This window comes from Oncorhynchus mykiss, chromosome 1 (genome assembly GCF_057628025.1).
Source record: "Oncorhynchus mykiss isolate SJ-2025 chromosome 1, ASM5762802v1, whole genome shotgun sequence".
Classification (NCBI taxonomy): Eukaryota; Metazoa; Chordata; class Actinopteri; order Salmoniformes; family Salmonidae; genus Oncorhynchus; species Oncorhynchus mykiss.
In genome coordinates, this window is record NC_143022.1 from 86,340,794 (window position 1) to 86,366,303 (window position 25,510).

At 47.2% G+C, this 25,510-nt stretch overlaps 1 protein-coding gene across 9 annotated transcripts in view; it reads right to left on the reverse strand.

The window, feature by feature from the left end:
- The window catches only part of LOC100301648 (calcium-activated potassium channel subunit alpha-1a), a 331,508-nt gene that overhangs the window by 208,799 nt on the left and 97,199 nt on the right, over positions 1–25,510 (reverse strand). For all 9 annotated transcript variants that reach the window (XM_036986941.2, XM_036986926.2, XM_090242399.1 and 6 more), the window contains exon 2: positions 16,163–16,333. In XM_036986941.2, the coding sequence (XP_036842836.1) occupies positions 16,163–16,333 (171 nt within the window). The remainder of the gene's footprint in view (positions 1–16,162; positions 16,334–25,510) is intronic.

A 25,510-nucleotide genomic window follows, 5' to 3' on the forward strand; every position in this document is an offset into this window, starting at 1 on the left:
CTGAGAGAAACTGATGATGAAAAGATTGTGGGGGCGGTTTGGTTAGACTTCAGTGCAGCTTTTGACATTATCGATCAGTCTGCTGATGGAAAAACATATGTGTTATGGCTTTACACCCCCTGCTATATTGTGGATAAAGAGTGACCTGTCTAACAGAACACAGAGGGTGTTCTTTAATGGAAGTCTCTACAACATAATCCAGGTAGAATCAGGAATTTCCCAGGGCAGCTGTCTTGGCCTGTTACTCTTTTCAATCTTTACTAATGACATACCACTGGCTTTGAGTAAAGCCAATGTTTCTATGTGTGCAGATGACTCACCACTACACGCCAGCTACTACAGCGGTGAAATCACTGCAACACTTAAAGAGCTGCAGTTAGTTTCAGAATGGGTGTAAAGAAATAAGTTAGTCCTGAATATTTCAAAAACTAAAAATGTACACTGAAATGTGCGCTGTTCAGTCGTGTGGTCAGGTGCCACAAAGAGGGAGCTCTGAAAATTACAAGTGGCTCAGAACAGAGAAAGCACGGCTGGCCCTGAAATGTACACGAAGAGCTGGCATTAACAATATGCATGTACATCTCTTATGGCTCAAAGTGGAGGAGAGTTTGACTTCATCACTACTTGTTTTTGTAAGAAGTGTTGACAAGCTGAATGCACCGAGGTGTCTGTTTAAACTACTAGCACACAGCTTGGACACCCAGCAGTAGGACGGCGTCAGAGATGTTTTATATCCTCCGAACCAATTGTGTTAATTTGTTTGCTTTTTTGCAACTTATTTTCTTACTTATCTTGTACATAATGTTGCTGCTACCATCTCTTATGACCGAAAATAACTTCAGAACAGCGATTACTCACCACGATCTGGTAGAAGCTTTTTCCTTTAACGAGTCTGACGTGAAGGATATACTGCTTTCCCGGGAACAGGCCCAAATCCCTGTCATTTGCATGATGAGAAGACACAGAAAAAGGGGGCGGAGGTCGGGCTCCCTTCTGAGAATTCGTAGCAGAGTGAGTAAAACCCCACTGCCATCCGTTCTATTGGCAAACATGCAATCATTGGAAAATAAAATCGATGACCTACAAGATTAAAGATTAAACTACCAACGGGACATTAAAAACTGTCATTTCTTATGTTTTACCGAGTCGTGTTTAAACAACGACATGAACAACACACAGCTGGTGGGTTTAACACTATCGGTAGGATAGAACAGCAGCCTCTGGTAAGAGAAGGTGTGTGGGTCGATGTATATTTGTAAACAGCTGGTGCACAATATCTAAGGAAGTCTAAAGGTTATGCTCACCTGAGGTAGAGTATCTCATGGTAAGATGTAGACCACACTATCTACCTTGAGTTTTCATCTGTATCGTAGCTGTCTACATACCACCACAGACCGATGCTGCCACTAAGACTCACTCAATGAGCTGTATTCCACCATAAGCAAACAGGAAAATTCTCATCCAGAGGCAGCACTCCTAGTGGCCGGGGACTTTAATGCAGGGAAACTTAAATCTGTTTTATTTCATTTACAACAGTATGTTAAATGTGCAACCAGAGGGAAAATAACTCTGGACCACCTTTACTCCACACACAGAGACGCGTACAAAGCTCTCCCTCGCCCTCCATTTAGCAATTCTGACCATAATTCTACCCTCCTGATTCCTGCTTACAAGTAAATTAAAAACACTCCCTGTGTGTGTGTGTGTATATATATATGTGTGTGTATGTGTGTGTCAGCAGCAGATTAGCTCCACATTACAAACCCAGTCAATGGGAGAGGATAAATTAGCCAGCTGAAATACTGCTGTCAGCCTCTACCAGACCAGTACACAACTAACTACCCAACACTGGAAACTGCCTACAGTAGTTAGCCAAGCCTCAAGTCCAAGTAGAGCTAGTTTCCAGACAGGGGGAAAAGGGGGTCAGTACTATGTATGGAGGGAGGGGGCTAGAGAGGGGTGCGTAGCTGTTAGAGGACATAGAGGGATATAGATAGAGAGGGGGGTAAGGAGAGGATAGAGAGGAGAGGGAGATATGGATAGAATGATGGAGAGAGGGATAGAGGGATATGGATAGAGTGATGGAGAGGGGGGGTTGAGGGGAGGATAGAGAGTAGAGAAGGATAGAGAGATATGGATAGAGTCATGGAGAGAGGGGTTAAGGGGAGGATAGAGAGGAGAGGGAGATATGGATAGAGTCATGGAGAGAGGGGTTAAGGGGAGGATAGAGAGGAGAGGGAGATATGGATAGAGTCATGGAGAGAAGGGTTAAGGGGAGGATAGAGAGGAGAGGGAGATATGGATAGAGTCATGGAGAGAGGGGTTAAGGGGAGGATAGAGAGGAGAGGGAGATATGGATAGAGTGATGGAGAGAGAGAGGTAAGGGGAGGATAGAGAGGAGAGAGAGATATGGAGAGTGATGGATAGAATGATGGAGAGAGGGATAGAGGGATATGGATAGAGTGATGGAGAGGGGGGGTTGAGGGGAGGATAGAGAGGAGAGAAGGATAGAGAGATATGGATAGAGTCATGGAGAGAGGGGTTAAGGGGAGGATAGAGAGGAGAGGGAGATATGGATATAGTCATGGAGAGAGGGGTTAAGGTGAGGATAGAGAGGAGAGGGAGATATGGATAGAGTCATGGAGAGAGGGGTTAAGGGGAGGATAGAGAGGAGAGGGAGATATGGATAGAGTCATGGAGAGAGGGGTTAAGGGGAGGATAGAGAGGAGAGGGAGATATGGATAGAGTCATGGAGAGAGGGGTTAAGGGGAGGATAGAGAGGAGAGGGAGATATGGATAGAGTCATGGAGAGAGGGGTTAAGGGGAGGATAGAGAGGAGAGGGAGATATGGATAGAGTCATGGAGAGAGGGGTTAAGGGGAGGATAGAGAGGAGAGGGAGATATGGATAGAGTCATGGAGAGAAGGGTTAAGGGGAGGATAGAGAGGAGAGGGAGATATGGATAGAGTCATGGAGAGAGGGGTTAAGGGGAGGATAGAGAGGATAGAGAGATATGGATAGAGTGATGGAGAGAGAGAGGTAAGGGGAGGATAGAGAGGAGAGGGAGATATGGATAGAGTGATGGAGAGAGGGGGTAAGGGGAGGATAGAGAGATATGGATATGGATCCCCATCCTCTCCTCTCCTTCCCTCCCAGTCCTCTTCTCTCCTTCCCTCCTCCCCCCCCCCCCCCCCCGCTCCCAGTCCTCTCCTCTCCTTCCCTCCCCTCCGCTCCCTGTCCTCTCCTCTCCTTCCCTCCCAGTTCTCTCCTTCCCTTCCCTTCCCTCCCCTCCCAGTCCTCTCCTTCCCTCCGCTCGCAGTTCCCTCCTTCCCTCCCCTCCCAGTCCTCTCCTTCCCTCCCTTCCCCATCCTCTCCTCTCCTCTCCTTCCCTCTCCTTCCCTCCCTCTCCTCTCCTTCCCTCCCAGTCCTCTCCTCTCCTTCCCTTCCCTCCCCTCCCAGTCCTCTCCTTCCCTCCCCTCCCAGTCCTCTCCTTCCCTCCCCTCCCAGTTCTCTTCTTCCCTCCCCTCTTAGTCCTCTCCCTCTGCTCGCAGTTCCCTCCTTCTCTCCCCTCCCAGTCCTCCCCTCCCCTCCCAGTCCTCTCCTTCCCTCCCTGTCTTCTCCTTCCCTCCCCTTCTAGTTCCCTCCTTCCCCTCCCTCTCCTCTCCTTCCCTCCCCTCCCAGTCCTCTCCTTCCCTTCCCTCCCAGTCCTCTCCTTCCCTCCCTCCCCTTCCAGTCCTCTCCTTCCCTTCCCTCCTAGTCCTCTCCTTCCCTTCCCTCCTAGTCCTCTCCTTCCCTCCACTCGCAGTTCCCTCCTCTCCCCTCCCAGTCTTCTCCTTCCCTCCTGGGTGACTAGACTGGTTAATATTTGATTCGGCTGTAATATGAAGGTGATGGCTCACACACAAAGCACAGCTACAGGGGTCACAAAGGAGGGCCATATTATAACATGGAATCTATTATTTATCCTGGTTGTTGTGACAGACAGACACACATAAATATAACTGCCATTCCCTTAATGTTCCACACAAGGTGAGAATGACCTGATGGAAAATGAGGATGGCTATGTGTGTGTGTGTTGCAAGAAAGGGGTGCTCTCTGCCAATAATACAATTTCCTGAGCTTAATCATTGCTTCCATGTCTTCTGTCTCATGATCTCACTCACTCACTCACACACACACACACACACACACACACACACACACACACACACACACACACACACACACACACACACACACAGGTGTGTCTGCACCTAGTTTCTGTTGCTTCCATGACATTCATGTGATGAGCTGTTATGGGTTTCAGTGACTTGGATATTGGCTCCCATTAAGACAAATACACTCACACACTGCCATCTGAAAACACACTGCCATCTGAAAACACACTGCCATCTGAAAACACACTGCCAACTGAAAACACACTGCCAACTGAAAACACACTGCCATCTGAAAACACACTGCCATCTGAAAACACACTGCCATCTGAAAACACACTGCCATCTAAAAACACACTGCCATCTAAAAACACACTGCCATCTGAAAACACTCTGCCATCTGAAAAGACTCTGCCATCTGAAAACACTCTGCCATCTGAAAACACTCTGCCAACTGAAAACACACTGCCAACTGAAAACACACTGCCAACTGAAAACACACTGCCATCTGAAAACACACTGCCATCCTTAACTACTGAAACACCATCACACAAGACCTTAACTACTGAAACACCATCACATGACAAACAACAACTCTAATTCTCAGTTCTCTGACACAGTCTGTGTGTGTGTTATTCCTCTCCTTCACAGATCAGATGATTGAGTGAGGCTATACTGCAGTTGCTATGGTATCACAGCAACAGGTTCCGTGTACACAGATGCTCTTTGCCGCTTGGAGCCGCAGCATAGGCCTAATGCAGGGTAAGAGTCCCACAACACCGCCCACACACACACACACACACACACACACACACACACACACACACACACACACACACACACACACGTAGGCATACTCACACTGTCAATATGTGTACAGACACTTGAATCGTGCACACATACAATCGTTCACATACACACACACACTCATTCACCTACAGAAACAATGAACTGTTTAGAGTGCAGTCCCGTGCACATCATGTCAGTATCAGTCAGCAGACAGTCACAGTAGATGTTGTACGGAGATAGTTCTATGCAGACTAACTGCTCGCTACAGTCCTCTGTTTCATTTCTCCTCAACACATCATTTGGGTAGGCTGTGTGTGTTTCTTGTGGGGCCGGGCGATATATTCAAGAAATTCCATGAATTCAAGGTTGTTTTAGCACGATGTTCCAAATGCCTGTATTGCAACAACGGAGGTTTTTTTTGTTTGTTTTTATGAGCGTTTTGTCTCTTTTTGGTTTCTTCTCCTTCATTCCTTCTGTGCTGTGTGCACTGTGCCCCCTCCCCCTGCCACTCACAACAATAACAACGGGAGATAACTTCTTCCTCTCTGACAACAAGCACTTTAAATTCGCTATTTGCATTTGAGGTTTGGTCCAACAGAATGGGTCAAATACTTTGAAGTGATCTGACTGTAATAGACGAGAACTTAACCTTTACAATGATACCCTTTATAAACTCAGCAAGAAAAGAACCGTCTCATTTTCAGGACCCTGTCTTTCAAAGATAATTCGTAAAAATCCACAGATCTTCATTGTAAAGGGTTTAAACACTGTTTCCCATGCTTGTTCAATGAACCATAAACAATTAATGAACATGCACCTGTGGAACGGTCGTTAAGAAAATAACAGCTTATAGATGGTAGGTAATTAAGGTCACAGTTATGAAAACTTAGGACACTAAAGAGGCCTTTCTACTGACTCCACACCAGATACTGACTGTTACTTTTGATTTTCACCCCCACTTTGTTCAGGGACACATTATTCCATTTCTGTTAGTCACATGTCTGTGGAACTTGTTCAGTTTATGTCTCAGTTGTTGAATCTTGTTATGTTCATACAAATATTTACACATGTTAAGTTTGCTGAAAATAAACGCAGTTGACAGTGAGAGGACGCTTCTTTTTTTGCTGAGTTTATGTCTCAACTCCCAAAATGTAGAACAGAGCAGACCCTACTAATACGAGAGTATTAATGGGCATGATTGTGGAAAATGTATGCTCAGTTTCTGTCGGGCGCGGCATTGCGAATCAACATACCGCTAGCAGACTGTTATACTAGCTGTTTAGTCTGTGTTTTATAATACCATGTACCGCTAGCAGACTGTTATACTAGCTGTCTAGTCTGTGTTTTATAATACCACGTACCACTAGCAGACTGTTATACTAGCTGTCTAGTCTGTGTTTTATAATACCATGTACCGCTAGCAGACTGTTATACTAGCTGTCTAGTCTGTGTTTTATAATACCACGTACCTCTAGCAGACTGTTATACTAGCTGTCTAGTCTGTGTTTTATAATACCACGTACCGCTAGCAGACTGTTATACTAGCTGTTTAGTCTGTGTTTTATAATACCACGTACCTCTAGCAGACTGTTATACTAGCTGTCTAGTCTGTGTTTTATAATACCACGTACCACTAGCAGACTGTTATACTAGCTGTCTAGTCTGTGTTTTATAATACCACGTACCTCTAGCAGACTGTTATACTAGCTATTTAGTCTGTGTTTTATAATACCATGTACCTCTAGCAGACTGTTATACTAGCTGTTTAGTCTGTGTTTTATAATACCAAGTACCTCTAGCAGACTGTTATACTAGCTGTCTAGTCTGTGTTTTATAATACCACGTACCTCTAGCAGACTGTTATACTAGCTGTCTAGTCTGTGTTTTATAATACCATGTACCTCTAGCAGACTGTTATACTAGCTGTCTAGTCTGTGTTTTATAATACCATGTACCGCTAGCAGACTGTTATACTAGCTGTCTAGTCTGTGTTTTATAATACCATGTACCGCTAGCAGACTGTTATACTAGCTGTCTAGTCTGTGTTTTATAATACCACGTACCACTAGCAGACTGTTATACTAGCTGTCTAGTCTGTGTTTTATAATACCACGTACCACTAGCAGACTGTTATACTAGCTGTCTAGTCTGTGTTTTATAATACCACGTACCTCTAGCAGACTGTTATACTAGCTGTCTAGTCTGTGTTTTATAATACCACGTACCACTAGCAGACTGTTATACTAGCTGTCTAGTCTGTGTTTTATAATACCATGTACCGCTAGCAGACTGTTATACTAGCTGTCTAGTCTGTGTTTTATAATACCACGTACCACTAGCAGACTGTTATACTAGCTGTCTAGTCTGTGTTTTATAATACCACGTACCACTAGCAGACTGTTATACTAGCTGTCTAGTCTGTGTTTTATAATACCACGTACCGCTAGCAGACTGTTATACTAGCTGTCTAGTCTGTGTTTTATAATACCACGTACCACTAGCAGACTGTTATACTAGCTGTCTAGTCTGTGTTTTATAATACCACGTACCACTAGCAGACTGTTATACTAGCTGTCTAGTCTGTGTTTTATAATACCACGTACCTCTAGCAGACTGTTATACTAGCTGTCTAGTCTGTGTTTTATAATACCACGTACCACTAGCAGACTGTTATACTAGCTGTCTAGTCTGTGTTTTATAATACCACGTACCACTAGCAGCATTTTAGCCACAGACTGTTATGTGACTAGTCAGTATTCTATAAATGTGCAACGAGAATAAAACTATGCATTTATATCGGGAATTATCAACTCATTCTCATAAGTAAGCATCTTCTTATCAACACCTAAACAAAGTGAACAGGCTGTTGTTCAAACAGGTGGAGACAGGCAGGAGGGTCTATTCATAACTGTTCTACCTTGTTAGCAAGCAAATAGATCCAAGTCGGCTAGACTTTAAATATCAAGATTAGTTGGCTACTCACTAGCACGTGGGCTTGTGGTTGAGAGATCGTTTATGAGACCATAGACAAACATCGGCCTTAAGAGCTCAGTGACTTTCAATGTGGCACCATCATAGGATGCCACCTTTCCAACAAGTCAGCACGTCAAATTTCTGAGAGCTGCCCCAGTGAACTGTAAGTGCTGTTATTGTGAAGTGGAAACGTCGAAGAGCAACAACGGCTCAGCTGGGACCGCCGAGTGCTGAAGCGCATAGCACGTAAAAATCGCCTGTCCTCGGTCGCAACACACATTACAGAGTTCTAAACTACCTCTGGAAGCAACGTCAGTACAAGAACTGTTCATCAAGAGCATCATGAAATGGGTTTCCATGGCCGAGCAGCCGCCCACATGCCTAAAATCACCATGCGCAATGCCAAGTATCGGAGTCGTGTAAAGCTTGCCGCCATTGGTCTGTGGAGCAGTGGAAACTCGTTCTCTGGAGTGATGAATTTTGCTTGACTATCTGGCAGAGCGACGGATGAATGTGGATTTGGGGGATGCCAGGAATGCATAGTGCCACCAAACCAAACTGAAGTTTGGTGGTGTAGGAGGAATAATGGTCTGGGGCTGTTTTTCATGGTTTGGGCCCCTTAGTTCCAGTGAAGCGAAATCTTAACGCTACAGCATACAATGACATTCTAGACGATACTCTGCTTCCAACTTTGTGGCAACAGTTTGGGGAAGGACCTTTCCTGTTTCAGCATGACAATGCCCCCATGCACAAATCGAGGTCCATACAGAAATGGTTTGTCAAGATAGATGTGGAAGACCTTGACTGGTCTGCACAGAGCCCTGACCTAAACCCAATGAGCAGGTGTCCACATACTTTTGGTCATGTTGTGCATACCATGAATCACCCATAAGTTTGAAAAAAAATAGCGAGATGATTTTTAGGCTCCCCCCTACATAGAGAAAAAGGATAATGAGGGGGAGATGTGTCCACACCAGCGGAGAACAGCTAACAGAACGTGATGAAATGTCATGCGTAGGTGTAATAGGTGGCAGGGAAGTCAGGCGCAGGAGAGTCAAATGGAGTGAAAAATTGAGTCTTTTATTAAAGTCCACGGAGTATGCTCCATAACACTAAATGTACATAAACACACAAACATGGGTACGAGGACCCGATGCGCACCTATACAACAATCACACTACACTGACAATAAAACAATCTCTGACAAAGACATGAGGGGAAACAGAGGGTTAAATACACAACAGGTAATGAATGGGATTGAAAACAGGTGTGTGGGAAGACAAGACAAAACCAATGGAAAATGAAAAAAGGATCAATGATGGCTAGAAGACCGGTGACGTCGAACGCCGAGCACCGCCCGAACAAGGAGAGGCAACGACTTTGGCAGAAGTCGTGACATGAAAGTTGAACTTGTTTAGTAAATTGACAGCTCCCGTTCAGGAGTTTGTTTCCAAGGTGATGAAAGCCTTGTATCTGAGACTCTCATATTCTAAGTAGGCGTGAAGAACTCTCATATCACCAAATATTAACTACGACACTTTAGGGTTGGCAGCTTATAGCGTTGTTTGTTTGTTTTGGTCAACACTCAAGAGTTTCCTATTTATTCAGTTCCCAAACACCAGCTGTCTATGAAACACCTAAATCATCTCTAACATAAGAAAACCAAGACATTTTGGTAACACTTTACTTCAACTTTTTCAATACATATATGAGGCTTTATAATGCATTTTAATCAGGATTGTATTAATGTTATGTCTCTATGTGGATCAATATTTCTAAAAAGAAAACAGTCTGCTTCTACAAATGAAAATATACGTTTCCTCCCTTTGTAAAATGTAGGGTTTCCTCCGTCTGCTCATGGTGTGAGTCCAGATGCTTTACTCCAGCCCTGCCCAGACACATTTATCATCAGCTGATAACCACAATACACTGCAGCAGACAGACCAGGGGACTCTCCTCTTCTCCTCTCTGTCCGTCTTCGCCCTCCTCTCATCTCCCTTCCCCTTTCTCTCTCTCCTCCTCTCTCTTTTTCCTACCCTTCTCCTCTACTTCTCCTACCCCTCTCCTCTCTCTTTTCCCCTCTCCTCCTCTCTCTTTTCCCTCTCCTCCTCTCTTTCCCTCCTCTCCTCTCTCTTTCTTCTCCTCTCTCTAATTCCTACCCCTCTCCTCCTCTCTTTGTCCCTCTCCTCCTCGCTTTCTCCTTCCTCTCCTCGCTTTCTCCCTCTCCTCCTCTCTCCTCCTCTCTCTTTCTCCTTCTCCTCCTCTCTCTTCTCCCTCTCTTCTCCTTCTCCTCTCTCTTTTCCCTTCTTCTCCTCTCTCTTTCCCCTACCCCCTCCCCTCCTCTCTTTCTACCACCTCACTCCTCATCACTCATTCTCCTCCTCTCATTCTCCTCCTCCTCTCATTCTCCTCCTCACTCATTCTCCCTCTCCTCCCCACTCATTCTCCCTCTCCTCCTCACTCATTCTCCCTCTCCTCCTCACTCATTCTCCCTCTCCTCCTCACTCATTCTCCCTCTCCTCCTCCATCATTCTCCCTCCTCACTCATTCTCTTCCTTACTCATTCTCCTCCTCACTCATTCTCCCTCTCCTCCTCTCTTATTCTCCTCCTCACTCAACCTCCCTCTCCTCCTCACTCATCCTCCCTCTCCTCCTCACTCATCCTCCCTCTCCTCCTCACTCATTCTCCTCCTCCCTCATTATCCTCCTCCCTCATTCGCCTTCTCACTCATTCTCCCTCTCCTCCTCCCTCATTATCCTCCTCACTCATTCGCCTCCTCCCTCATTATCCTCCTCCCTCATTCTCCTCCTCACTCATTCTCCCTCTCCTCCTCACTCATCCTCTCTCTACTCCTCACTCATCCTCCCTCTCCTCCTCACTCATCCTCCCTCTCCTCACTCATCATCCCTCTCCTCCTCACTCATTCTCCTCCTTCCTCATTCTCCTCCTCACTCATCATCCTCTCCTCCTCACTCATCCTCCCTCTCCTCACTCATCCTCCCTCTCCTCCTCACTCATTCTCCTTCTCCTCCTCACTCATTCTCCTCCTCCCTCATTCTCCCTCTCCTCCTCACTCATTCTCCTTCTCCTCCTCCCTCATTCTCCATCTCCTCCTCACTCATTCTCCTCCTCCTTCCTCTCCTCCTCACTCATTCTTCTCCTCACTCATTCTCCTTCTCCTCCTCACTCATTCTCCTCCTCACTCACTCCTTCTCCTCCTCACTCATTCTCCCTCTCCTCCTCTCTTATTCTCCTCCTCACTCATTCTCCCTCTCCTCTCTTATTCTCCTCATCACTCATTCTCCTCCTCACTCATTCTCCTTCTCCTCCTCACTCCTTCTCCTCCTCACTCCTTCTCCTCCTCACTCATTCTCGTTCTCCTCCTCCCTCATTCTCCATCTCCTCCTCACTCATTCTCCTCCTCACTCATTCTCCTTCTCCTCCTCACTCATTCTCCTCCTCACTCATTCTCCTCCTCACTCCTTCTCCTTCTCACTCATTCTCCTCCTCACTCATTCTCCTTCTCCTCCTCACTCATTCTCCCTCTCCTCCTCACTCATTCTCCCTCTCCTCTCTTATTCTCCTCCTCACTCATTCTCCCTCTCCTCTCTTATTCTCCTCCTCACTCATTCCCCCCTCACTTATTCTCCTTCTCCTCCTCACCCATTCTCCTCCTCACTCATTCTCCTCCTCACTCATTCTCCTTCTCCTCCTCACTCATTCTCCCTCTCCTCCTCTCTTATTCTCCTCCTCACTCATTCTCCCTCTCCTCCTCACTCATTCTCCCTCTCCTCTCTTATTCTCCTCCTCACTCATTCTCCTCCTCACTCATTCTCCTTCTCCTCCTCACTCCTTCTCCTCCTCACTCATTCTCCTCCTCACTCATTCTCGTTCTCCTCCTCCTTCATTCTCCATCTCCTCCTCACTCATTCTCCTCCTCACTCATTCTCCTTCTCCTCCTCACTCATTCTCCTCCTCACTCCTTCTCCTTCTCCTCCTCACTCATTCTCCTCCTCACTCATTATCCTTCTCCTCCTCACTCATTCTCCCTCTCCTCCTCACTCATTCTCCCTCTCCTCTCTTATTCTCCTCCTCAAACATTCTCCCTCTCCTCCTCTCTTATTCTCCTCCTCACTCATTCCCCCTCACTTATTCTCCTTCTCCTCCTCACACATTCTCCTCCTCACTCATTCTCCTCCTCACTCATTCTCCTTCTCCTCCTCACTCATTCTCCTCCTCACTCATTCTCCTCCTCACTCATTCTCGTTCTCCTCCTCCTTCATTCTCCATCTCCTCCTCACTCATTCTCCTTCTCCTCCTCACTCATTCTCCTCCTCACTCATTCTCCTCCTCACTCCTTCTCCTTCTCCTCCTCACTCATTCTCCTCCTCACTCATTATCCTTCTCCTCCTCACTCATTCTCCCTCTCCTCCTCACTCATTCTCCCTCTCCTCTCTTATTCTCCTCCTCAAACATTCTCCCTCTCCTCCTCTCTTATTCTCCTCCTCACTCATTCCCCCTCACTTATTCTCCTTCTCCTCCTCACTCATTCTCCTCCTCACTCATTCTCCTCCTCACTCATTCTCCTTCTCCTCCTCACTCATTCTCCTCCTCACTCATTCTCCTCCTCACTCACTCATTCTCCTTCTCACTCATTCTCCCTCTCCTCCTCTCTTATTCTCCTCCTCACTCATTCTCCCTCTCCTCTCTTATTCTCCTCCTCACTCATTCTCCCTCTCCTCTCTTATTCTCCTCCTCACTCATTCTCCCTCTCCTCTCTTATTCTCCTCACTCATTCTCCCTCACTTATTCTCCTTCTCACTCATTCTCCCTCTCCTCCTCTCTTATTCTCCTCCTCACTCATTCTCCCTCTCCTCCTCACTCATTCTCCCTCTCCTCTCTTATTCTCCTCCTCACTCATTCTCCCTCACTTATTCTCCTTCTCACTCATTCTCCCTCTCCTCCTCTCTTATTCTCCTCCTCACTCATTCTCCCTCTCTTATTCTCCTTCTTACTCATTCTCCCTCTCCTCCTCTTATTCTCCTCCTCACTCATCCTCCCTCTCATTCTACCTCTCCTCCTCACTCATTCTCCCTCTCCTCCTCTCTCATTCTCCCTCTCCTCCTCTCTTATTCTCCTCCTCACTCATTCTCCCTCTCCTCCTCACTCATTCTCCCTCTCCTCCTCACTCATTCGCCCTCTCAAATCAAATGTATTTATATAGCCCTTCTTACATCAGCTGATATCTCAAAGTGCTGTACAGAAACCCAGCCTAAAACCCCAAACAGCAAGCAATGCAGATGTAGAAGCACTCTCCTCCTCTCTCATTCTCCCTCTCCTCTCCTCCTCTCTCTCCTCTCCTCATCTCTCATTCTCCCTCTCCTCCTCTCTCATTCTCCCTCTCCTCCTCGCTCATTCTCCCTCTCCTCTCTCATTCTCCCTCTCCTCCTCTCATTCTCCCTCTCCTCCTCTCTCATTCTCCCTCTCCTCCTCACTCATTCTCCCTCTCCTCTCCTCCTCGCTCATTCTCCCTCTCCTCTTCTCCTCTCTCATTCTCCCTCTCCTCTCCTCCTCGCTCATTCTCCCTCTCCTCTTCTCCTCTCTCATTCTCCCTCTCCTCTCCTCCACGCTCATTCTCCCTCTACTCTCCTCCACGCTCATTCTCCCTCTCCTCTTCTCCTCTCTCATTCTCCCTCTCCTCTTCTCCTCTCTCATTCTCCCTCTTCTCTCCTCCACGCTCATTCTCCCTCTCCTCCCCTCTCATTCTCCCTCTCCTCCCCTCTCTTTCTCCCTCTCATTCTTCCTCTCCTCGCTCTGCAACCCCTGTGTAACATGTAGAACCAGCAGGACTAGACCAAAACCAGCGAGAACCAACAGGACTGGACGAGACCAAAACCAGCTAGAACCAACAGGACTGGACAAAACCAAAACCAGCTAGAACCAACAGGACTGAACAAGACCAAAACCAGTGAGAACCAACAGGACTGGACAAAACCAAAACCAGCTAGAACCAACAGGACTGGACAAAACCAAAACCAGCTAGAACCACAGGACTGGACAAAACCAAAACCAGCTAGAACCAACAGGACTGGACAAAACCAAAACCAGCTAGAACCAACAGGACTGGACAAAACCAAAACCAGCTAGAACCACAGGACTGGACAAAACCAAAACCAGCTAGAACCAACAGGACTGGACAAAACCAAAACCAGCTAGAACCACAGGACTGGACAAAACCAAAACCAGCTAGAACCAACAGGACTGGACAAAACCAAAACCAGCTAGAACCACAGGACTGGATAAAACCAGCTAGAACCACAGGACTGGACAAAACCTAAACCAGCTAGAACCACAGGACTGGACAAAACCAGCTAGAACCACAGGACTGGACTAGAACAAAACCAGCTAGAACCACAGGATTGGACTAGACCAAAACCAGCTAGAACCAACAGGACTGGACAAAACCAAAACCAGCTAGAACCACAGGACTGGACAAAACCAAAACCAGCTAGAACCACAGGACTGGACAAAACCAAAACCAGCTAGAACCAACAGGACTGGACAAAACCAAAACCAGCTAGAACCAACAGGACTGGACAAAACCAAAACCAGCTAGAACCACGGGACTGGACAAAACCAAAACCAGCTAGAACCACAGGACTGGACAAAACCAAAACCAGCTAGAACCACAGGACTGGACAAAACCAAAACCAGCTAGAACCACAGGACTGGACAAAACCAAAACCAGCTAGAACCAACAGGACTGGACAAAACCAAAACCAGCTAGAACCACAGGACTGGACAAAACCAAAACCAGTTAGAACTACAGGACTGGACAAAACCAGCTAGAACCACAGGACTGGACTAGAACAAAACCAGCTAGAACCACAGGACTGGACTAGACCAAAACCAGCTAGAACCAACAGGACTGGACAAAACCAAAACCAGCTAGAACCACAGGACTGGACAAAACCAAAACCAGCTAGAACCACAGGACTGGACAAAACCAAAACCAGCTAGAACCAACAGGACTGGACAAAACCAAAACCAGCTAGAACCAACAGGACTGGACAAAACCAAAACCAGCTAGAACCACAGGACTGGACGAGACCAAAACCAGCTAGAACCAACAGGACTGAACGAGACCAAAACCAGCTAGAACCAACAGGACTGGACAAAGCCAAAACCAGCTAGAACCAACAGGACTGAACGAGACCAAAACCAGCGAGAACCAACAGGACTGGACAAAACCAAAACCAGCTAGAACCAACAGGACTGGACTAGACCAAAACCAGCTAGAACCAACAGGACTGGACTAGACCAAAACCAGTTAGAACCACAGGACTGGACGAGACCAAAACCAGCTAGAACCAACAGGACTGAACTAGACCAAAACCAGCTAGAACCACAGGACTGGACTAGAACAAAACCAGCTAGAACCACAGGACTGGACTAGAACAAAACCAGCTAGAACCAACAGGACTGGACAAAACCAGCTAGAACCAACAGGGCTGGACAAAACCAAAACCAGCTAGAACCAACAGGACTGGACGAGACCAAAACCAGCTAGAACCAACAGGACTATACCAAAACCAGCTAGAACCAACAGGACTGGACTAAACCAAAACCAGCTAGAACCACAGGACTGGACTAGAACAAAACCAGCTAGACCCACAGGACTGGACTAGACCAAAACCAGCTAGAACCAACAGGACTGGACGAGACCAAAACCAGCTAGAACCAACAGGACTGGACAAAACCAAAACCAGCTAGAACCAACAGGACTGGACTAGACCAAAATCAGCTAGAACCAACAGGACTGGACAAAACCAAAACCAGCGAGAACCAACAGGACTGGACTAGACCAAAACCAGCTAGAACCACAGGACTGGACTAGACCAAAACCAGCTAGAACCACAGGACTAGACCAAAACCAGCAAGAACCAACAGGACTGAGTACAACAACCCAAATGCTAGGTCTGTTGTGATACCAGAATCTCAATATTTCCATGGCAAAAATGAAAACACGAAGCAGCCCAAACTCTTTGGTTCTTTAAAATCCTGCTGTATGTAATACATTGTGTTATAGCTTGGAAAATAAATGCATTTGACTCTGGATGACAACATAATGAGTTATAGAAATACACCAGAACCGAGAATAACTTTTTTAGAATCATAGGACTCTTCCGGTGTGTATCCACCGACCCCACACACACACACACACACACACACACACACGTACGTACCAGGACCCTGCCGGTGAGTGTCTGTGCTGATATCATGACCCCGGCCCAGTCCTTAACGGATGTCATCCAGCCCACCTCGCTGGCAGGGACCACTTCGTCCTTCTCATCAGGACCCTTAGCTGTACCGTCTGCTGCCTGACTGTTAGCAGGGTTATTTACCTTCTGGGCCTCCTGGAACAAAAGGGGGAGAGAGGTGGGGGGTGGTGAGAGACCGTGGGGGTAGAGAGCGAGAGGGAGAGGTGGGGTGGAGAACGAGAGAGGGGGGGTGGAGAGAGAGAGGGGGGGTGGAGAGAGAGAGAGAGAGAGAGGGGGGGTGGAGAGAGAGAGAGAGAGGGGGGGGGGGTGGAGAGAGAGAGAGGGGGTGGAGAGAGAGAGAGAGAGGTGGGGTGGAGAACGAGAGAGAGGGGGGTGGAGAGAGAGAGGGGGGGTGGAGATTGAGAGGGAGAGGTGGGGTGGAGAACGAGAGAAATAGAGGGGGGGTGGAGAGAGAGAGAGGGGGGGTGGAGAGTGAGAAGTGGGGTGGAGAACAAGAGAGAGAGGGGGTGGAGAGCGAGAGAGACAGGTGGGGTGGAGAACGAGAGAGGTGGGGTGGAGAACGAGAGAGAGGTGGGGTGGAGAACGAGAGAGAGGTGGGTGGAGAGAGAGAGAGAGGTGGGTGGAGAGAGAGAGAGAGGGGTTGGAGAGAGAGAGATGGGTTGGAGAGAGAGAGGGGGTGTGGAGAGAGAGAGAAGTGGGGTGGAGAACAAGAGAGAGAGGGGGTGGAGAGCGAGAGAGAGAGGTGGGGTGGAGAACGAGGGAGGTGGGGTGGAGAACGAGAGAGGTGGGGTGGAGAACGAGAGAGAGGTGGGTGGAGAGAGAGTGAGAGGGGTTGGAGAGAGAGAGAGAGGGGGAGTGGAGAGAGAGAGGGGGGTGTGGAGAGAGAGAGGGGGGTGGAGAGAGAGAGAGAGAGAGGGGGGTGGAGAGAGAGAGAGAGGGGGGGGTGGAGAGAGAGAGAGAGAGGGGGGGGGTGGAGAGAGAGAGAGGGGGGTGGAGAGAGAGGGGGGGTGGAGAGAGAGAGGGGGGGTGGAGAGAGAGAGGGGGGTGGAGAGAGAGAGAGAGGGGGGTGGAGAGAGAGAGAGAGAGAGGGGGGGGTGGAGAGAGAGAGAGAGAGGGGTAGGTGGAGAGAGAGAGAGAGAGAGAGAGGGGTGGGTGGAGAGAGAGAGATGAGGGGATGGAGAGAGAGAGAGAGAAATAAAGACTGCATTAACATTTTGTTGATCAAACAGATATTATTTCACATAGAAATATCATGTCAGTTGTTCTGTATGTTATATTTATATCTGCAATATTCTACCAGATCATCTAGCACCATGTCCCTGAGAGGAGAGTGGGCTTGGAGGTACATGTACTGTCCAGCTCCATTAGGGTACTGTCCAGCTCCATTAGGTTTACTGTACTGTCCAGCTCCATTAGATGTACTGTCCAGCTCCATTAGGGTACTGTCCAGCTCCATTAGATGTACTGTCCAGCTCCATTATGTGTACATGTACTGTCCAGCTCCATTAGATGTACTGTCCAGCTCCATTATGTGTACATGTACTGTCCAGCTCGATTAGATGTACTGTCCAACTCCATTAGGTGTGCTGTACTGTCCAGCTCCATTAGATGTACTGTCCAGCTCCATTATGTGTACATGTACTGTCCAGCTCCATTATATGTACATGTACTGTCCAGCTCCATTAGATGTACTGTCCAGCTCAATTAGGTGTACTGTCCAGCTCAATTAGGTGTACTGTTCAGCTCCATTATGTGTACATGTACTGTCCAGCTCCATTAGATGTACTGTCCAGCTCAATTAGGTGTATTGTCCAGCTCAATTAGGTGTACTGTTCAGCTCGATTAGGTGTACTGTAGTGTCCAGCTCGATTAGATGTACTGTCCAACTCCATTAGGTGTACTGTACTGTCCAACTCCATTAGGTGTACTGTCCAACTCCATTAGGTGTACTGTCCAGCTCCATTAGGTGTACTGTCCAGCTCCATTAGGTGTACTGTACTGTCCAACTCCATTAGGTGTACTGTACTGTCCAACTCCATTAGGTGTACTGTCCAACTCCATTAGGTGTACTGTCCAGCTCCATTAGGTGTACTGTCCAGCTCCATTAGGTGTACTGTACTGTCCAACTCCATTAGGTGTACTGTACTGTCCAGCTCCATTAGGTGTACTGTCCAACTCCATTAGGTGTACTGTCCAACTCCATTAGGTGTACTGTCCAGCTCCATTAGGTGTACTGTCCAGCTCCATTAGGTGTACTGTACTGTCCAACTCCATTAGGTGTACTGTACTGTCCAGCTCCATTAGGTGTACTGTCCAACTCCATTAGGTGTACTGTCCAACTCCATTAGGTGTACTGTCCAGCTCCATTTGGTGTACTGTCCAGCTCAATTAGGTGTACTGTCCAGCTCCATTAGGTGTACTGTCCAGCTCCATTAGGTGGACTGTACTGTCCAGCTCCATTAGGTGTACTGTACTGTCCAGCTCCATTAAGTGGACTGTACTGTCCAGCTCCATTAGGTGGACTGTACTGTCCAGCTCCATTAGGTGGACTATACTGTCCAGCTCCATTAGGTGGACTGTACTGTTCAGCTCCATTAGGTGTACTGTACTGTCCAGCTCCACTAGGTGTACTGTGCGTGCGTGCGTGCGTGAGAGAGAGAGAGAAAGTGAGAGAGAGAGAGTGTGTGTGTGTGTGTGTGTGTGTGTGTGTGTGTGTGTGTGTGTGTGTGTGTGTGTGTGTGTGTGTGTATGTGTGTGTGTGTGTGTGGTCGCTTTTTGCCAATATGGGCCTGTAAGTTCATTCATCCCCGGGGTATACAGTGGCATAAGACTAATATTGTCATGCAGGCCCCTCAACCTTGTGTCTGAATGAGTGAGGATCCACTCGCCAATGTTACTGTACGTACGCAGCTGTTCAGCCATCCACTAACTCAAATAACACTCCACTTCATATGTTTCCCCCTCAACCATTAAGCTGCATGGTTTAATTGCACACACACACACCGCCTGGCGAGGTAGAGTAGAGGTCAGCGTGTCACCGCTAGGCCTATAAAGCATTGGGTGTAGCCCAGCGAATGGCGTCACAGAGAATCCCTGGCACTCCAATAACTTTCAGAGCTCTCGACGGCGGCCCGCTCTCTCTTCCAAGGAAGCTCGCTCGTATTTCATCAGGAAACACATATAGTAGTTCATATTTTATTACGACCCACCGACACGGCTCGTTCTCTCTGGACCCAACCTGGGTTCAAACACTATGCAAAATCTTTCAAATTATGCCTAGTGTCTGCCTCAAGTGTCAAATGGGCGGAGTTTGCCGTTTTCAGACTTTTCTGTTGGTTCATTAAGCAAAGCAAGCTCAATCAAGCACATACTGTATATGTATATGGAATGATTTCGATTGTTGTTTCAACCTGGGTATGCTCTAGACGTCTGACAGACGGGTCAGCACCATACAAGTGGAGTCTCTGGTTCATGCTCTAGACGTCTGACAGACGGGTATGACATCCTAAGGTAATCTGAATACTGAACAGGTATAAAATACCCAGAATACACCTGAACTACATGTTTTTGTCTTGTTTTACGTTGGTTTGTCCGTCTTTCTCCTTGCTGACTGACCCAGGAATGTCTCAGGGCTCTAGACACTAGTACATCTCATTCTCAGAACTGTGAAGCTGAGAAGAGACATACCAGCAGACCAACCCAGACACCAGTGCACCAATATAGTTCGTAGGCTTTCAGGGACATCCTCAGTAGTATTCCTTTCTGGCTGGCTGACGGACGCACACACACACAGACAGCCTCCCATTAAAACCCAGCAACGGAGAAAGAGAAAGAGGGGGGAGAAAGGGGAGAGTGGAGGAGAGAGAGAGAGAAGAAGGGGGAGAGAGGAAGAGGGGGAGAGAGAAAGAGAGCGAGAGTCAGTACTCGGTCAGTCGGTTTGGAGAGGATTGTCCAGTTACAATTGGATTATATTCCTTAATGATCCAACATGGCCACAGCTGCCATTTTCCTAATTACATTCTCTCCTATAACAATAACCTCCTTCTGAAAGGTTACCATAGTCACTAGATCATTATCTATCTGCTGCTGCTGCTTATAGACCACAGATAGCATGACAGTGTCCCAAATGGCACCCTATTCCCAATGGGCCCTGGTCAACAGAAGTGCACTACATAGGAAATAGGGTGCCATTTGGGACAGGCCAGAAGTGCAGTGGAAAATGGGGTTAGGAGAGCTTCATTGGCAATCATTCATGTATCTATAGAGGTGTTCTGAGCTGTTACACCCCTATAACCTAACCCTTCCCTATAGCCTCACCCCTTCCTATAACCTGTGTGGTGTACTGTGGTGTACCGCAGGGCAGCTCTCTATGCCCTCTACTCTTTACTATTTTTACCAGTGACCTGCCACTGGCATTAAACAAAGCATGTGTGTCCATGTATGCTGATAATTCAACGATACACGCATCAGCAACCACAGCTAATGAAGTCACTGAAACCCTTAAAGAGTTGCAGTCTGTTTTGGAATGGGTGGCCAGTAATAAACTGCTCCTGAACATCAAGAGCATTGTATTTGGTACAAATCCTTCTCTCAGTTCTAGACCTCTATGGAATCTTTTCAACATTGCGCCGACAGAGATGGTTGCTTTGCGTTCTTAGGAAACTATGCTGTATTTTGTTTTTTAATGTATTTTTACTTACACTGTTACCCCGGGAGACTTAAGATTTTCTGGGGTAACAGTGTAAGAAATAATACATAAAAAAACAAAATACTGCATAGTTTCCTATTACATGCAACCGGGAAGAACTATTGGATACAAGAGCAACGTCAACTTACCAACATTACGAATTTCCCGAAGCGGATCCTCTGTTTGGTCCACCAACCAAGACAATGGATCGGATCCCAGTAGGCAACCCAAAACAATGGCGCCGCAGAAGGGGCAGACGGAGCAGTCTTCTGGTCTGGCTCCGTAGACGGGCACATCGCTCACCGCTCCCGAGTATACTACTCACCAATGTCCAGTCTCTTGGCAACAAGGTAGACGAAATTTGAGCAAAGGTTGCCTTCCAGAGAGACATCAGAGATTGTAACATTCTCTGTTTCACGGAAACATGGCTCACTCGGAATAAGTCATCAGAGTCGGTACAGCCACCCGGTTTCTTCACGCATTGCGCTGACAGAAACAAACATCTCTCTGGTAAGAAGAAGGGCGGGGGTGTATGCCTTATGATTAACGAGACGTGGTGTGATCATAACAACATACAGGAACTCAAGTCCTTTTGTTCACCTGACCTAGAATTCCTTACAATCAAATGCCAACCGTATTATCTACCAAGAGAATTCTCTTCGATTACAATCACAGCCGTGTATATCCCGACACAAGCAGACACCTCGACGGCCCTGACATTTTTTTATTGGACTCTATGTAAACTGGAAACCACATATCCTGAGGCTGCATTTACTGTAGCTGGGGATTTTAACTAAGCTAATCTGAAAACAAGGCTAAATTTTATCAGCATATCGAATACGCAATCCGGGCTGGCAGCATTCTGGATCATTGCTACTCTAACTTCCACAACGCATACAAAGCCCTCCCTCGCCCTCCTTTCGACAAATCTGACCATGACTCAATTTTATTGCTCCCAGCCTATAGACAAAAACTAAAACAGGAAACGCCCGTGCTCAGGTCTGTTCAACGCTGGTCAGACCAATCAGACAACACACTTCAAGATTGCTTCGATCATGTGGACTGGGAAATGTTCCGGATAGCCTCAGACAACAACATTGATGTATACGCTGATTCGGTGAGAGAGTTTATTAGCGAGTGCATATTAAAACCTTGCCCAACCAGAAACCGTGGATTGATGGCATCATTCGTGCAAAACTGAAAGCGCAAACCCCTGCTTTTAATCATGGCAAGGCGACCGGAAACAAACAGTGTAGCTATTCCCTCCGCAAGGCAATCAAATAAGCTAAGCGTCAGTATAGAGACAAAGTAGAGTCACAATTCAACGGCTCAGACACGAGATGTATGTGGCAGGGTCTACAGTCAATCATGGATTACAAAAAGAAAACCAGCCCTGTCGCGGACACAGACGTCTTGCTCCCAGACAAACAATACAATTATTTGCTCGCTTTGAGGACAATACAGTGCCACTGACACGGCCCGCTTCCAAAACCTGTGTGCTCTACTTTACCACGGCCAATGTGTGTAAAACATTTAAATGTGTTAACCCTCGCAAGGCTGTTGGCCCAGACGGCATCCCTAGCCGCATCCTCAGAGCATGCGCAAACCAGCTGTCTGGTGTGTTTACTGACATATTCAATCAATACCTTTCCCAGACTGCTGTTCCCACATGCTTCAAGAGGGCCACCATTGTTCCTGTTCCCAAGAAAGTGAAGGTAACTGAGCTAAACAACTATCGCCCCGTTGCACTCACTTCCGTCATCATGACGTGCTTTGAGAGACCTGTCAAGGATCATATCACCTCCACCCTACCTGACACCCTAGACCCACTCCAATTTGCTTACCGCCCCAATAGGTCCACAGACAATGCAATCACAATCATACTGCACACTGCGCTAACCCATCTGGACAAGAGGAATACCTATGTAAGAATGCTGTTCACCGATTACAGCTCAGCATTTAACCCCATAGTACCCTCCAAACTCGTCATTAAGCCCGAGACCCTGGGTCTCGACCCTGCCCTGTGCAACGGGGTCCTGGACTTTGACGGGCTGCCCCCAGGTGGTGAGGGTAGGAAACAACATCTCCACCCCGCTGATCCTCAACACTGCGGCCCCACAAGGGTGCGTTCTCAGCCCTTTCCTGTACTCCCTGTTCACCCATGACTGCGTGACCATGCACGCCTCCAACTCAATCATCAAGTTTTCTGACGACACAACAGTGGTAGGCTAGATTACCAACAATGACGAGATGGCCTACAGGGAGGAGGTGAGGGCCCTCGGCGTGTGGTGTCAGGAAAATAACCTCACACTCAATGTCAACAAAACAAAGGAGATGATCGTGGACTTCAGGAAACAGCAGAGGGAGCAGCCCCCTATCCACATCGACGGGACAGTAGTGGAGAAGGTGGAAAGTTGTAAGTTCCTCTGCGTACACATCACGGACAAACTGAAATGGTCCGCCCACACAGACAGCGTGGTGAAGAAGGCGCAACAGTGCCTCATAAACCTCAGGAGACTGAAGAAATTTGGCTTGTCACCCAAAACACTGTTGTGAAATTGTTAGATTACTTGTTAGATATTACTGCACAGTCGGAACTAGAAGCACAAGCATGTCGCTACACTCGCATTAACATCTGCTAACCATGTGTATGTGACCATTACAATTTGATTTGATTTAATGAATGGTGTGGCTGTTGAACAAGTTGAGGAGACTAAATTACTTGGCGTTACCTTAGATTGTAAACTGTCAAAACATATAGATTTAATGGTTGTAAGTCTGTGGAGAGGTCTGGCCATAATAAAGAGATGCTCTGCTTTTTTGACACCACAAATATCGGCCACTTCCTCAGTTTCATTCCCATTATAATGTTTCTCCACAAAGCAGGTCATGCAGGCTCTAGTTTGGTCTAATCTTGATTATTGTCCAGTTGTGTGACCGAGTGCTGCAAGGAAAGACCTAGTGAAGCTGAAGCTGGCCCAGAACAGAATGGCACGTTCTGCTCTTCATTGTAATCACAGGGCTGATATAAATACTATGCATGCCAGTCTCTCTTGGCTAAGAGTTGAGGAGAGACTGACTGCATCACTTCTTCTTCTTATAAGAAACATGAATGTGTTGAAAATCCCACATAGTTAGCATAGTCAACTTACACACACACTTACCCCACCAGACATGCTACCAAGGGTATTTTCACAGTCCCCAAATCCAGAACAAATTCAAGAAAGTGTACAGTATTATATAAAGCTCTTATTGCATGGAACTTCCTTTCATCTCATATTGCTCAAATAAACAGCAAACCTGGTTACAGAAAACAGATAAAGCAACACCTCGTGGCACAACGCCTCTCCCCTATTTGACCTAGATAGTTTGTGTGTATGTATTGATATGTAGACTACGTGTGGCTTCTTAACAAATGTATGTAGTTCTGTGCTGTCTGTCTGAGCTGTTCTTGTTTTGTGTGGACCACAGGAAGAGTAGCTGCAGCTTCTGCAACAGCTAATGGGGATCCTAAAAAAATACAAAAAATACCTCATTCTTCCCTATATTCTTCCCACCCCTCCCTATAGCCACACCCCTCCGTATAGCCCCACCCCTCCGTATAGCCCCACCCCTCCGTATAGCCCCACCCCTCCCTATAGCCCCACCCCTCCCTATAGCCCCACCCCTCCGTATAGCCACACCCCTCCATATAGCCCCACCCCTCCGTATAGCCCCACCCCTCCGTATAGCCACACCCCTCCCTATAGCCCCACCCCTCCGTATAGCCCCACCCCTCCCTATAGCCACACCCCTCCCTATAACCTCACCCCTGACCTTCTCTTGCCTCTTCAGTCCTCCCGTGCCAAATACCCAGGATACTTCACTAGTCACATGGTGCAAATACTGATGGTTATGTGTTTGTGGCGCTCACTATATCAGTGTATGTATGTGTGTTTACTATACACAGGGGCGGTTAATGTTTCCCTCTGATTGGACGTCCGCCTGCTTCAAAGATATTTAGGCATGTAGTCGTGGTAATATGCTTGGCCTGGGACTAAATCTAACTGAGAAGTCTGGAGGAGGACAGGCACAGTAAAAACCACACACACAACCCAGTACACGGAACAACTGTGTCACATATGTCACGTATGTGTGGTGAAACAGGGTTACCCAATATCAGCATAATCTGATTTGTTTTTCCAGCTCGAGTTCCTCAAGTACTGCAACAACATCTGCAAAAAAGGGACACAAAAACCCTTCCTGTGTGTGTGTGTGTGCATGTGCGCGTGCGTGCGTGTGTGTGTTGTAGAGGGTAATGAATAATGAGTAAACTGATGGCTGGACAGATCAGAGAGGACAATGTAAACAATAAAGTGTTTTTCGTTCTAGCTCCCTATAGAGACAGACAGCACTGGAACTAGCTCCCTATAGAGACAGACAGCACTGGGCCTAGCTCACTATAGAGACAGACAACACTGGACCTAGCTCACTATAGAGACAGACAGCCAGCACTGGGCCTAGCCCCCTATAGAGAGAGACAGCACTGGGCCTAGCTCACTATAGAGACAGACAGCACTGGGCCTAGCTCCCTATAGAGACAGACAGCACTGGGCCTAGCTCCCTATAGAGACAGACAGCCAGCA